At 43.5% G+C, this 15,626-nt stretch overlaps 1 protein-coding gene across 10 annotated transcripts in view; it reads left to right on the top strand.

Moving 5' to 3' along the window:
- The window catches only part of HERC1 (HECT and RLD domain containing E3 ubiquitin protein ligase family member 1), a 3,379,312-nt gene that overhangs the window by 3,180,542 nt on the left and 183,144 nt on the right, over positions 1-15,626 (top strand). For all 10 annotated transcript variants that reach the window (XM_069624399.1, XM_069624403.1, XM_069624396.1 and 7 more), the window contains exon 70: positions 6,289-6,427. In XM_069624399.1, the coding sequence (XP_069480500.1) occupies positions 6,289-6,427 (139 nt within the window). The remainder of the gene's footprint in view (positions 1-6,288; positions 6,428-15,626) is intronic.

The raw sequence follows: 15,626 nt of genomic DNA, 5'->3' as shown, positions 1-15,626 counted from the left end.
TAACACACAGACAAAAACACTTGGATCCAGGGGTTAGTATCAGCAGTATGTTTCATCTATACTAAATAGGTCCATCGTTACAAAGCAGATGTCAAGATTTATTTTCTTACTAAATATTTTTAAACCAACATAAACCACACATTACAGAATTAGTACATTTATTTATTGGTCACTTGTTAGGTGCTTATACAATTAGCAAAACAATTTCAAAGCGCCCAGAGGGCAACAGGGGCTTGGGCGGGAACAGGGCAAGATAGACAATGAATTACAGCAGGATAAATAATTGAAATAATAGTTCAACGAATAATGAGAAAAAAGGGAAGGGGAGACAAACCTACTTTGCCTTGTGATTGTTTAGATTGTGCAAGTGCAGCGGGGGTAGGGATAGGGAGGGGTAAAATCTAGTAGAGTTTAGTCAAAATAATGTACTTTCATATACTTAAACTCCCCTCTGCGTTTCCTAGTAATTTATGATGCACTTCTGTGTCATGTTGTGGAAGAGAAACTATGAATGTCCCTATCGGAAGAAAGGAATAATCAATTGATGATATCTAGTCGTATCTTCGTCGACACAATGTGTTTCGGCCCATTTCTTGAGATAAGCCTATCCCCTGCGTTCTCACGTTGCTTAATCTTGGGCCTTCCTCAAGAGAAATGTATTCTCTATATCTGCGATTCAATCCGGTATACCCCTGTTTGTGCCAAACTATGAAAGCAAAAACAAAAAAATATGTATACACCTATCATTTTAAGACCTCTTTTAAAAAATATATATTTTAGCTCTGCACGGTTTAAAAATCCTTAGATACCATTAACCTTAATTTTACTGTCACACGTGCTTTGGAGACTTCTGATTTTTTTCGCATCTTTGAGGTATTTCTTGAAATCGAATTGCCAGATAGTGGTTATATTCCCTTCTGTAAAATAACATAGACCATTTGTTCAAATATATGCTCAGTGGTATTTGGGCTTTTTCTTTAAAAAAAAAACGTTTGTTTTCACTAACCTCTCGGCTGGAGTGTTGTCTTTAATCACTTCATTTGCATTTTTTTCGGTTTACTTTTCTTAGTATTGCTGCTGTTCTCAAAGAGAGTCCTAAAAATGGATTTGCATTGGTTCTTTTTTCAAAATAATTTATAAGCTACAGATATGACCCTAAATACAGTCTTTTACATATTAACTGTTATCACAGTGTTCTTTTCTTACCAATTCACTGCATGGTTGTGCTGATTTTTTGATTCACGCTGCTCTCAAGTGAGGACGTTTCGTCCCTTTCAGGCAGCCATCTTGATGTGGTCACACATAAATTATACATTAATCCTCTTCATAGTTGTTTTCTCGTCTGGAAAGGGTCATACTGCCTGTGGGAACAAAGGATAGGCCCTTTTAAAAAGGGGATATTTGATCTTTATTCAGTGTGAGGTCGGACAAGTTCAGGGTGAGAGATTTATCAGGAGTAGTTGCAACTGTTTCTAGACCATTATTCTCATGATTTAGGGTTTCTGTGGTCGATTCCATCCCTGTCCTCTGCTGCGTGTTACTCTCGGTGACTGGCCTTGCCAGCGGTCTTGCCATCTGACTTTTCCTTTGCCACGGCCCTGCTGTAAAAAAGGAGCTTGATTTCTGTTATCTGTCGCAGTGTTCCTATCTTGTGGCTGGATGTTCCTATCTGGTTGATTAGGGGCTGTTGCTGTCCTATTCGAGGTACTAGGCCCACTATCATCAGAACTAGCACTTGACAAATTCCAATTGTCAGGTCTTGGACATTGTCTGTTGCCATGTCATTTCTGCTGGAAGCCTACATTTCATAGTTGTCTGATCTTCATAGTAAGAATCCAATGTGCAGAGATAAATCTTCTCGTGTTTGAAGGCATTAATATATTTCTTCAATTTGGTGATCTTCTTTATTAAGGTTAAATTCCTTAAAATCCTTCATGGTTATGTCCAATTCTTCAAGACCTTTTTTGAAGTTGGCTACTAATGCTTGGTTTTGTAGCGACTTTTCTTTTGTCTCTATACCCTGCAAAAGTTTTTCCAAAACAGTTTTGGCAGTGCTGATTATTAAAATCAGCCAGTTGATGATTAAAATCAGCAGTCTCTGGTGCATTTATTGGCTATAAAGCTCCAGTCCTTATCGAACTCGAGCTGGTCCAAGAAGGTACAAGGTTCTATTCTGATTATCAGTCCCATGGGTTCTGTGTGCACCCTTGTGTATTCTGTCATCATGGCTCCATGTCGCTCTGTTCTAATGAGCTGCTTTTTAGGACTTCAAGTTTGTTCCATTCATCTGCATTCACCCCTTCTGGGGCATCAGTTCCTAGAATTGAAGGGATCACTAGGATCTCTACCACTAGTTCCTCAGCATAGGCTAGATAGTTGGTTTCCATATTGTAATATTGGCCACACCGACCGTAGTTCTTTAGTTTGAGGTAAGATATTCAGGAGATATATAGGAGGAGTTTCTATGAATCCTCAAAATTAGAGCGGGTTGTACATATAAATTAAACAATTAAGTCCACCGCACTGGGCTGTAAAAAGGACAATATATATACAAAAAGGGGGACTAGGAGTGGGTTATACAGGTTTGCAATTATTTAGGCAGCGTAATATAATCACTGACCCTCCAACCAAACTTAACTATCCTTCTGGCTATCGCACATGTGCGTTTAATAAACTGAGCCGTTAGTCTTCAGAAGGCTAGGCCCGGGAACGCTAAGCGTACAGCTGAAGAGTCGTGCAGCGTTCCCGTGCTGATATAAGAAATACAGACAACAAATGAGGGTGAGCAGGAGTTTATGGAGGAGACCATGTATCAGTGGACATACCATGTGATTGCCCCAGATTGCCTGGGTTCCACCGTTCTTTGAAACAAGAGAATAATGCGAATGATAATGCAATTGAAGAAATATATATATATATATATATATATATATATATATATATTTTATTTTTTTTTTTTTATTTAAAACAGCACTCTCTGAACTTAACACAGTTCCATTTACATTTATTGTGTACGGGTCCAGAAACCAATCCAGATGCACAGACCACCCTATTACTCGATATACTGTGAAGTGCTGCAATTAGGGTTAGCAAATAATGATGGGGCAAGTAATATATGAGTACCATTTACCATAAAGGATAGTGTTGTAACTCTCCCCTTTGGTGTCCCCCCAACCCTTCTGTCTCCTCACAGGCAGCAGATAACCCTATGGCAGTCCCAGTACATAGGATACCGCAACCAGCAGTGATGAAATATGTGCTACAAACGCAACAGTAGTGCAATAGGTCCTGAAGAAAGGGGCATCAACCTGGGCAGCCACTGAAACTGGTCGACCAGCCCCCAAAAACAGGGACATCTTTTAATAATGGGTTACCTGTTATAGCTAGTTTTTATAAACATGATGTGCTCCATTTTGGTCCACATACACTGCCTTTAACGTTTTGTAATCAAACAGACAGGAATTATAAAAGTAATTGTGATTCCTGGTTGGAAAATACTTTTTATCACAATGCCATCTTATTTTATGGTGTACGATAATTGAACTAAAGGGTCAGTCTTCTCTCTGTCCCCTCCCCCTAGATAAGTGGCACATCACTTGTATGTAGGGCAAGTATACACCGGAAACGGGCAGTTAGTTTGGTTAGAGGGTCAGTGATTATGCTACGCTGCCTAAATAATTGTAAACCTGCACAATCATGTGTCGAAAATGTAGGGAATATGTACGGGTTACTATAACACCTGACAATAAGAGATTAGTGGAGTGGCTTACCGACGTCTGGATTCTACTCCAACTCAAACATTATAGACAATACACAACTATGGAATCCAACCGTCTCTCTCCTGAGACACCTTTCTATTTACTACAAAACTCGCTCCATGGACCAAATAGGTACTGAGTCAAAAGATGATGAAAAAATAGTATCTGATTTATTAACATATCGAAACATTTACTTTCATATCAAAAACATACATAAAGATAAAAATGTGTAAAATTTCATGCACATTTCTAAAAACCAATAGTACAGAACAAACTGGATAGATGTACCCTTAACACCCCACAGAAACTTCACTATAATGAAATGACTTACCAAAGGTGCTGTGAGGTTTTTCTTTTTGATACAGCTTCTGTGTTCGCTAAGGCGGAATTTAATTTTTCGCTCTGTCATCCTTATATATAATTTAGGGCATTTATACCCGATGGCATACACCACATTTGCTGAATTTTGCTGAATTGCAATTTGTGAATTGTTTTTGAATCCATGGTCTAGTTAATCCTAAATCAACCTCTTTGGTCCGTTGAGTGAATTTACATTTAACGTATTGACCACAGGGCGAATGTCCTGTTAATGTGGGGAGTCCCCAGGATTCTGTGACACTTCTTTGTGAAGCTATTTTTAAGGATATATATAGACTGGTTACTATAACTCACTCATAGTCCCCTTTTTGTATATATTGAGCATTCAACATCCCCAGCTTCTTCGAAAACTACGACATTGCTGTTGCAGTAATCTGATGCCGTGTTGAGCCAGCTGGTGTCTGAAGGCCATTCTCTGCTTCTATGCGCCAAAGGCGGTCTAGACTTTCAGCGCCATCAACCAGCCCTTTCCTGCTGTCCCAAGCGTCTTCGACCTGAAAGCCGTCGCCACCGGCGATCAGCATTGCATAGAACCCATCGCTGTCATTCCTCGACTTGACACCAGTTCAGTGCCGAAGGCATGCAGCCACCTGGTCAGAAGCTGATAAGCCAGGCTCAATGCTGTTGAGCCCCAAAGAAAATAATATAAAGTATTTGAGGAGGGCCGGGTCTGTCGTAAAGTGGCCATGGTGAAATTGATGCTCCGGCTTCTCTACCTTTTTAAAGACTTCTCCACAAGCTTGACATTTTCTGCTGAAATCTTTGCCTGATCACTCTTTAAAGTCTTCTTTCTCTGTGTTTTCACTTACATTGATTGGCCAGTATTTATTTTTATGTGTGTGCTTTTTTTTGTTAGTGTAATTAAAGATATTTTTATAGAACCTTTGTTGGCCATTTTTATTTTGATACCAACACACTATTGTTTATGTTGCATCTGTACCAGTTCACACACCTCCTGAAGCCTGAAATCGGTCCATGTTCATAAAAGAGGCAAAGGAACATTTAACAGAAGATTGTGAGTTAAGTAGGAGACACTATCAAGTTATATAACCTTTTCCAAGGGTTTTTCTGGGCTTAGCTGAAAATCAGTTACATTGACTTTTCAGACAAATTTGTGTTGACAATATTGTCTCAGTGTGCATGGCAAAGTAATTGCTCAAGTTGATCAGGAAGAATTGAGGTACCACACTTATAGGTATGAAATATATCTGTACTTCCTCTGCCATTGTATTGCATTTTTGGAAAGCTGGTGAACTTGTACGAGTGGCGCTTTGATATAGGCAGGTACGCACATATCCTGGGGCTTTACTTTTATTAGGGAAAGATACATATGCTGTATACATATTCTTTGCCTTCCTTCCGTCACATCACTGATGTCCTAATAGTCTTGGGGAAAAGGATGCAAAATTAAAAGTATTGTATTTGTTGAACTAGGTGAGCGCATTGATTAGAAACTGTACATGAGGACATCAATACTGAATGAATCAAAAGTCAAGATGAACATTGAGGAGGGTGTGGCTCGTGTTGCTGAGGGGAACAATAGCCACTGGGAATATGAAACTGGGACAAATTATACTAACATACTTTTATTACATTATAGATAGATATTAAATAAACAATGTGCGGTACTTGCATTTCAGTGCAAAGCCAGGGGAAATGGGTTCTAGGGGGGAAATAAGTTTGACCTGTAGTTTTTTCTATTCCCCGTTCCTGCAGGTAAGGAATGTTTTGAGAAAAGGTGTGAAGCTGGTTATTAACTTCCGTCAGAAGAGAGTTCAGTAGTGGGGTGCAAGGAAAGGGAATGTGTGTGAAAGAGGAAATAAATGCTTAAAGGGAACTGTCAGTCAAGATGGAGTTGGGCAGGGCAGTCATAAATGGATTTAAATACAGGTAGGAAGTGGGACTGGTGTTGCATATGTAGTTAGCCTTCATGAAGACACACTAAAGTGAACAATTTGTACTGCCTACCCCACCACATTAGCCCACAGTAATCAATTTGTATCCTGGAAATGGTAATCTGTAATGGTATTCGGTATTCCTTTTGTTTTAATAGTGTGCCATATCGTGTATCTGTTACTACATTTAGGAGATGCTGTGGATGTAGCAGTGCTACATTAAATCTTTTGCTTATGTGATATTTTCTGTTGTCTAGCTTGGTTTGGGCCACACTAACCATGTTAGAGAGCCAACTTTAACAACCACACTGCAAGGAAAAGGCGTTCATCAGATTTCAGCAGGGCGTTGCCACAGCGCTGCCTGGACCGCCCCACCAGTCGCACCAAGAGCACCAGGTAAAACAATAAATAGCTTTTGGTTTTCTCAATATTTTTCCATTTCATTACTATAACAATATTAATCATTTTGAAAAGCGAAGTGTTAGGAAAGATTTTCTCTTTGCTGCTTTCCTTCCATAGCCTTCTGCCATACTTACCTTGCTTTCACCAACCTTTTCTGGGAATACTGATCAGTCCCCAAGACTATCCGAACTGGGAGATCCTGTTTTTTCCCTTTATGAACTTCTAGTTGTTTTTAAACTGCACACATTCCCTTACTGTGAAGTATGGAAGGGTTAATTTATGTCTCTATTACTTTGTCTTGTGCAACATTACTTTAACTGATGCAATATGTGCAGCATGGGCTGGTGGCAGTGGATTTCTTTCTACAGTGTGCCAAATGAATTACCATTTTCACCTGTCCTTTGGCCATTGTTTGCCTTGGCCTTTTTCCTGTGTTCTTGGTCCACAATAGCCATCTATGAAAAGTCTTTTCTGGGCAAAACTACTTGCTTGCCTGGCAAAGTGGTGGCCTGTGTGTATAGCCGGATGTGGGAGCTTGGTCTGTCTGGTCCCAGTCCACATCTATGCTAAAGTGAGTCTATTGCTGGGCAGATGTGTTGGCTAGAGGCTGTCCATGATTGGACTGCCCCAGCCAGTTTGAATGTTGCCGATCCTGTGCTCGGGGTGAAACTCCAGCTCAAATCCTGGATATAAGGAAAACTACTGCAGCCATTTGACTGATAGATCAGTGTTGGAGCCCTTAAGAAGAGGTGCTGCCTGCTGAGTACCCACAGACACTGTTGCAGTCAATCAGCATTGCCACCAGCTAAGTGCCGGTGAAGCCCTGCTCCTCTCTACAGATTTTCAGAAGACCCTCATCGGTATTTCAACCCCTGATCCAGTAGAAACAACCTGTCCCAAACCCTGTCCCTGCTGAGCCTTTATGGAAGGTGCCTAGACCACCCAGTGAACTGACAGCTCTGGTCTGGACCACCTCACTGAACCAGTCGTTCCGAGTTCAGCCTTGGAACTTTGCAAATCTTCAACTCGTGAGAAAAGAAGCCTTCCCTTGCTGTTGCTGCCTTCCTGACAGAAGAAGAGGCGGTGCAAGGCTTGTTTCTTTGTTCTCACCACAAGGATTGCCTGTCGGAGCCTGATAGTGGTGGCCATTGTTGCAACCTGCCTTCTTAGTGTCCTGGAAGTCCCGGGTTTGCCTGCTATGTGAAGGTCTTCATGTTGCGCCAAGGGTATCCCGCTGTCCAATCTAAAGTATCTCGCTAGAGGCCAGAACGGTCAATTAGCCGGACCCAAACCCAATGCCGAAAGTGACCTCTGCACCAGCGGCCTCTGGACCACCGTCGAGCAGACAAGCCTAGAAGTAAATGGGCCAAGCTGATTCAGGACCTCCTGAAGTGGTTGCTCACAGAATCGGACTAAGAGGATGAGTTTGCACACCTTTTCCTGCCCCCACCCTTCTACCACATGGTTATAGGGGGTTTGAAGTCCTAACCCTACCTCTGCCTTGCCTGGCAATAATCTGTAGTGGTTTGGTTAAGGATCCCCCTAGGCTATCCCGAGAGTGGTGGGATTGGGAAAGGAACCTACAAGAACTTTACTTAGCTTGTTTTTCTTGCCAACTGTTTGTGAATCACATGGTAAACCGCCCTAAATCCATGCAAAGTGATTCTTGTGGATCTGGTGACTCTTTTGGCACTTGGCCCTATCTGCTAGTAGGGCAGGACTGATAAAGCTGGGTTCTGTTATGGGTGTTTTAACTGTTTTCTAACAATTTACTTACCTGTCTCCAACTGGTTCTGAAATGCCATTTTGGTCTCTTCTTCACTCGCTTTAACCTGCATAGTTTCTTTAAGTATTTCTTTTAGTATTGATTACAATTGTTTGTCTTAAAGGTGAAGTGCTGGTGTCCTGCTAGCAGAACCCCAACCAGTGGATGTATATTTTTGTATAAGTAGTAGTTGCATGACAGTACTTACTTAGGGTTTTAATTGCTTACAGTGTATTGAAAAGTCTAAAATAATTGTATATTTTTGTGCATCTACTGTCTAACTTGAGTTATTACAGTGCTCTATGTGTATTTCATTCTAGCCTTAGACAACCCCACAACCTCCTGTGTTCTAAGCATTACTGATCAGCTCCCCTACTTTAATAGTGTGCCTAGACACAGTGGGCCTCATTACAAATGAAGCGGTCCGGAAATAACGGTGGCGGTAAACCCGCCGCCACCGTTGTTTCCAGACCGCCTGATCCCGACTCCTGCAGGCGGGAGGTGATGTTCCCGCCAGGTTTGACCTGGCGGGTTTAACACCGCCCGCCTGCAAGCAGACGAGGAAACACCGGCAGCATCACAAGATGCTGCCGATGTTTCCATGATCCCCATTCCCATCGAGTCCCATAGGACTCAATGGGAATGGGGATTAACACCATTCTGCCTCCGTGATTTCCGGGAAACCGGGGTTGTAATGCCCCGGTAATTCCGGGAATCACGGAGGCGGAATGGTAATAAGAGTCCGGATGTAACCAGGCGGTTTTACCACCTCGGTTACCGCCGGATTCGTAATGAGGCCCAGTGTCTTTTCCCTGTTCACAATAATATGGTGGCCTCTCAGAATTCACCTCAGGGTAGATTCACTGGAGCAGGCGGGGGCAGAAGTACAAAAGGAGGTTGAGTTCCTTAGGTACAAGTGTAACAAGAAATACAAAGTAATCCAATGGTCCAGCAATTAATTTGCCAATTCACTCACTAATTGACAAATATGGAACACTCCTAAATACCATTCATCTAACATTCCACTCCACGGCACACACATTCATGACCTCAATGCTACCATCTTCCTGCTGCATAAATGTGTTCTTGAAAGGCCCATTGCAGCTGGATTGTACAACACATACTTATCAATCCCCTATGCATCACCTTAATGAGGTTAAAACCTTTGTTTGCTCCGCTAATTGGGGCCTCTTTTTGAACTCCTCCAGCATTGGACCCTTCATAGAGTCACATGCTGTTTGAATATTCCCCGTCAGCAGGCTTGGAATCCTTGGTAATAGTAAAGGACGTTATGTATACATTTAAAACTGCGGTCAGTTTAGTGCTCGATTAGATTGATTTTGGGTTATATTGCTCCACAGCTAGTTGAAAGGTCTTCATTAGCTCCACACTTGGATACCCTCTTCAGCTGTTTTGCTGCACATTCAGTGTTGGGTGCCCTCAAGACATCTCTCAATTTCTTCGCAAACTTTTCCATTATTCCTGCATTTTTTCAGAAACTCATCACAATGCTAGGAACATCCTCCGATAGTCAGTGGTTTCATTCCATCTTACCCAGAGATACCAGTTTGGTGTCTTGACTTTCAGACCTTGCACCTGTCTGGGAAGCTATGGTTGACGCAAGGTAGAAAAGCCTTTTCAAGGCCTGTGTTACCTGCCATCTCAAGAACGTCTATGTGGACAATCTCCACGACGACTGCCTCTACTGTCTTTATCCTGACCACGAGATCAACGATTGTTGGATCGGTCAGTCGCTCTCCAACAAGACCCTTTGAGACGGTCACCGAAGGATAGTGATATAGCTAGACGATGGTTCTGGAGCCTTTGATGTGGCCTCTGTCTGTAGCCATGCTTCCCGCAAGAAGAGCCCGACCCCTGGAATGCACCTCTTTGTCCAAGAGGTCAAGGTCCCACAATGACTCTTCCCATTGGAAAAGCTAAAAATCATAATTTAACCCAAGCTCGAGCTAACACCTCATCCACGATGGCATCAACGTCATCTTCTGCAGTCCGATCGGCGACAATTTAATCCACGAAGACCGCTTCATCTTCGGCTACGAAACACCCGGTGTATTCTACCGATCTGGTCTCGTCATCTACCAAGAAACACTCATACACACCTGGCTGGTTGACGACATCTTCGTTTACAACCCTGTCTGCGATAAACAGACCAAATCTTGTGTTCCTTCAACGACCCTGTCTATGCCAATTTCGACAATGACTTTGTCGACTATGGCAGTAGTGCATCGAATTCCATCGACGTCTGTCACCGCTGCAATGACCTCGTCCACAACAAAGGTGCACGCCTCCTTGTCGACGGCTCCGCGAGGCATCTCTCCAGCTGAAGATTCTGCGTCTGCGCTTTTTGCACTGCCAAGGCCTAACAATATCCATCCATTGTTTACGCTGGCCCTGTACGTCCCTCCAGCTTTTCCTGGTTCCATTATACTTCCACCTGAGGACATAATGCAACATGCCTGTCATGCGGAGTTTGCAGTCCTCTACCTCAGGCCCTCCACCCCATAGCTAAACGGATCTAAGGATCCGTGAATATCCCAAAAATACAACCAAAAATATGCTGCTATATCAATGTTCAAAGACATTTTTATGTGTATGAAGTCTCACAAGGATAATTCTTTTTACATTTGTATTATTCAATACAAGTGCCTTTGGTTTATTTTTAAATTTTCAATTAATACACAACATTTAATTCATGGAACAAACATGATGCAAAAACATTCTAAGCATCTACAACTAAACAGTGCGTGCATCTCCAAATGCTCTTGAAACAATTATAAGAACAATAGCTCACAATTCATAATACACTTCCAACATGAGCATACCTCATTTATACACAACCATTCATCCAACCAACCACAAACAACCCACTCAATAAGTACAATATTTGCAAAAGGCCAATTTAATCTACAATATTTGCAAAAAGACAATTTGTGCAAATGTGCAGAACATCAGCCGTACTAAATACAGCATAGCACCATTTTAAATCTAGTGTGCCAATTCATTTATATCCTGCCACGGCCAAAGGCTACGTGATTACAGCCAAATCCATTCTCCATGTATATATTTCTCAGTGTCTGTCTTATCTTGCCAACTCAAGTTTCGACTGTAGGGTTTAAATGAATGAAAGATACCCAGCCTTCCCCAGGGCAGAAAAGTATCCTAAAACACGATTGTGGTGAACACATCTAGAAGAAAACCATAAAGTGTGAAAACACCCACTGCCACCTGTGAGAAACCTAAAGGCCAGGACACAGCCATTGCTGTTGGATCCAGTTCCTGGGGGTGGATCAGTGCGGGAATATCACCTGGGTAGGGGGACCCACGGTATCCCCTTCCTTATGACACCTTTTTCCCTTAGGATACTTAGAAACTCAACCCTCCCCACACCCCCTTTCCCGACACAAACACCAGAACCGTATACCTGACATGTGCCAACACAAGGGTCAGGCTGAATCGGACAATTACTGATAACTACACACACACCTGACTTCCATCACACTGCCCCACATGGATAAAAGGTGGAGCACAAAAGCACACTCTGAGTAAGGCCAAACGCGCGAGGAAGCAGCTATTCTGGGATGGCAGTTTAAACCGTCGAGAAAGGCGGCGATACCAGAGAGGACGACAAGCAGGGAGTTACCCTTGTCCTTTTCAAGAAAGGATCAGGACTTTCAAGAAGCCTTTTGGAAAAGAAACAAAAGACCAGGAATCAAAGCTGACAAAAGGTGTAGCATGTGTCAATGGTAGACAGGGCCCTTCTGCATTGATCGCCAAGACGGGGAGAAGCGATGGCCACTGTGGTACTGTCCTTGACTCCGACAGCAAAGCAACGCCAACGAGTTCAGCACAGCCGGTGAGTTGGGAGAAACTGATAGCAGACCGGACTGTTATGTTATTCTCAAGTTTGCAAGCAGCAACATTGTATGAGCAAATCACATGTGGGTGATTTAACTTTATGAAACCCAGTTAGGTACCAGGTACAGAGTAGTCCGGTGCCACGTGGGTGCTCACTTGAAGGTCTCTGTTTGGTAGCCACTCCCCCACGCCCCCGGAGCGTGTAAATATTGAATGATGAAATCTAAGTGGTCCTGCAGCGGGTTGACTTAAGTCCCGTGCACATTTTAAAGAATTTGATTACCTTCAAACTGAAATTGGTCTGAGCCCGGAAGATGGGGACTAATTGATGAAAAGGGGATCTGAGCCTGGAAGGGGGGATCCCGGGTGAACAGTAAAATTCTCTGTGAAGATATTGTTGTGGCTAATGTGAAGCCGACTGAGGGATGCCTGCGAATTAAAGTTGGTCCGAACCTGGCTCGGCAAGGCTAATTGTGAAAGAAGGATCTGAGCCCGGGTGAGCAGAATCCCGGGCGAAGAGTAAGTCGTCCAACTTGAATTGGAAAGGAACTTTTGTTTGTTGTTTTTGGTGCAGCAGGCGCTCTAAAGGAAGAGACCTTGAATAAGAGTCTTGGGCACAGAAGGCTCCGATGTTGGTAAAACGAACTGTGACCTCATGCTGAAGAAGCCCATGAGTGTGCTGTGCTCGAGTGACTCGTGATAGAGACGTGTGGAAGGGAGGCCAACGGCCTAAACATCCTGACTTACCATTTTGTGAACACTTCTTTCTTTTGTGAACATTATCCCACACTATTTTGTAGCATAGCGGTTTAGTATAGGCCCTTTTCAGTATACTCTACTAGGACGGTATTATTATTTTTTAATGGTCGTAGCGTGCTCCCATCTTAGATTTAGGTTTAGATAGGCATTTTTCACATACTTGATAAAGTTCAATAAACACCCTTGAATTGTGGTCACTTGTCTGTCCTACTTTGATACCATGACTTCCTTACATATGGTGTCAGAAGTGGGATGTGACACAATTGAAACAAATTGGAGAACCCTACAATTTCAGCTTAGTCATAGAGCTTCCAGCCCCTCTGTTGCCACAAAATAATCGATCGGTTTCGATATCTGTAGCAGTAGAGAGGCTATTATCCCTCTGGCAAAAGAGGCATGATTCCCACAATTTGGTTTTGATACACCCTCCAGGTTGTTAAACAAGGTTGGCCCCAAAATCTGGCCTCGCTTGGAAGTTCAGTATACAGCCTCTAGCAGGCTTCATCCATCCCGACTTATGGGGAGACGTAAAGGTTCTCTTACAGAATCATGATGAAATCCCATTTGAAGTACATCATGGGGACCAAATTGCTCAAGGAATTCTGGAAAGGGCTCTATTTCCTAATTTTAAAGAAAGTGAACCAGACAAAACAGAAAAGGGTACATTAGGATTTGGGGAAGCTGATGAACCTTTTAACATCGAAGAAAGAAAGGGAAAAGAGCCTACCATCTATTTCGACCTAGCCTTCACCCTGCGAAATGATCCAGCTCTCTCTGAAGCTTTTTTACCAGCTATTCCAGAAGAAAAAGGTATAGAGAAGGGGAGCCCTTTTTTCTTCCCAACACAGGGGTTGCTATATAGAAAAGAAATATCTAACCGGGGGTCACTTAGGACAATCCAAAACCCAGGCACATATCAGTGGGAAGTTTTACTGGCTTGGTATCCACGCTTATATAAAGACCTTTATCCAGACGTGTGAAATATGTAAAAGAAAATCGGCACTTACATCCCATTATCTGCCCCTCTGAATCCTTTACCAATCATGGGCGTCCCTTTTTCAGGAATCGGGATGGACGTCATTGGACCTCTAGAAACATCCAGACTGGGCAACAAATATGTCCTTGCGATTGTTGACTATGCAACCAGGTACTCCGAGGCATTCCGAATGCAGAATAATACCAGTCAGCAAATTCTCAAACACCTCCCACCGTATTTCTCTAGGGTAGGTTTGGCTTTCCTAAGGAAATATTGACAGATCAAGGTTCAAATTGTATGAGCAAGCTCCTGGCTGAAGTCAAAGAGCTACTCCATATTACCACCCTAAGAACTTCTGTGTACCACCCACAAACATATGGTTTGGTAGAAAGATTGAATAAAACACTTAAATTGATCCTAAGAAAGTTGGTAGATAAGGACGGGAAGGCTGGGTGTGATGCTGGAAATGCATCGGAGGGACAGGGCCTCTGTGTCCTTTTATCATGTGTTCTGTCTTGTTCTCAGGCAGGGAGTTGATGTGGGACTCCTGGCGGTGCGGCTCTTCCTGTATTACGTTTTGTGAACAGACCCTTAGGATACCCTTATGGCACCCTTGGGTGGGAGTACGACCCTGTACTCCTAGTGTATGTTTTTGGGCACCTGTGTGTGGCCCACAGAGCAGGGTACGGGCTGGTGGCTGCTCCGTGCTGAATTGACAAGTGCCTTGAGCATCCTCCATTTTGGGATGCCCAGGCCCCGTCATTGGAATCAGGGGATTCCTGATAGGAAACAAGATGGCCCCTATGGCCTCTTGCTTTCAATCGCCTGTTACCTTACCTTTCACAAAGTCCCGGGAAGCCCTGACTCTGTCCCTTCCCCCTGACTGGCTGTTGGGTGGAAGTTCCATATATGGTGTTGTGGGGGAAGTCCAGGCCAGACTGACTGGAGCCTTCCCAATTCCTTTATGTTGTGGGTACGCCCGTGGGATGGGACCTGGGTGAATGTAGTGTGTGACGAATATGCTTTCTGTTATGGTTGTCTAGTATCTGGTGTTTGACACAATGACTGAGACAGCCATGCCCGAAACTGGTATGAATGCAGTGTGTAGTGCTGAATGGCAGAGTGCTTGTCCGAATCCACATTCTGTGTTGTGCGTGTCTGGATGGAGAAGAATGGCCTGAATGCACTGCGAGTCTGATTGGCTGACGGACTGCCTGAATGCCCTTCTGAATGATTGGTTGCCTGAGTGTGACCCAGCAGAGTGAATCGGAGATAAACAGTATATCTGGGGGCCTCTCGCTGCTAGAAATCGTTCAGAAGGTGAAGTAGAAACTGACATTGAAACTGATGCTTAACTTTGAATCCCACTGGAAGAACAACAACGGCTGCTGCTGTCATTTGCTTATCTGAAAGCTGCTGTGCCTTCAAGGAACTGATCCAAGAGAGGACCTGGCTAGGAGACCTCTCCCCGAGCTACGAGGGACCATCATGCACCAGCTGATCTTTCCCAAAGCTCCCCGGTAGACAGACCTACGAAAGGCGGCCGACCGGAGAAGGGGACTGCCGAGGAGAACGAAGAGAAGCACCGGACTACCATCGCCGACCAGAGCCGCCATGCTCCCTTTGCCTAAGAACATTTGATCCAAGGACTCCCTTGTTCATCACCGTCGACCACTTTCGTCCTGCCGTAGAAAGTCAAGGTCGTCAATGACCGAGGAGAATACGCTGGTGGGTTTCCCACCACCCGAAGACCACAGAGACACCGGACGACTCGATGCCCTTGCTGGGCCAAAATTCTTCAGTAACTCTTTGCGGAT

This window comes from Ambystoma mexicanum, chromosome 11, assembly GCF_040938575.1.
Source record: "Ambystoma mexicanum isolate Mex_15411 chromosome 11, UKY_AmexF1_1, whole genome shotgun sequence".
In the NCBI taxonomy this organism is placed as follows: Eukaryota; Metazoa; Chordata; class Amphibia; order Caudata; family Ambystomatidae; genus Ambystoma; species Ambystoma mexicanum.
The sequence above is the reverse complement of the archived record's forward strand: the minus strand, read 5'-3'. Positions and strand labels throughout refer to the sequence as shown.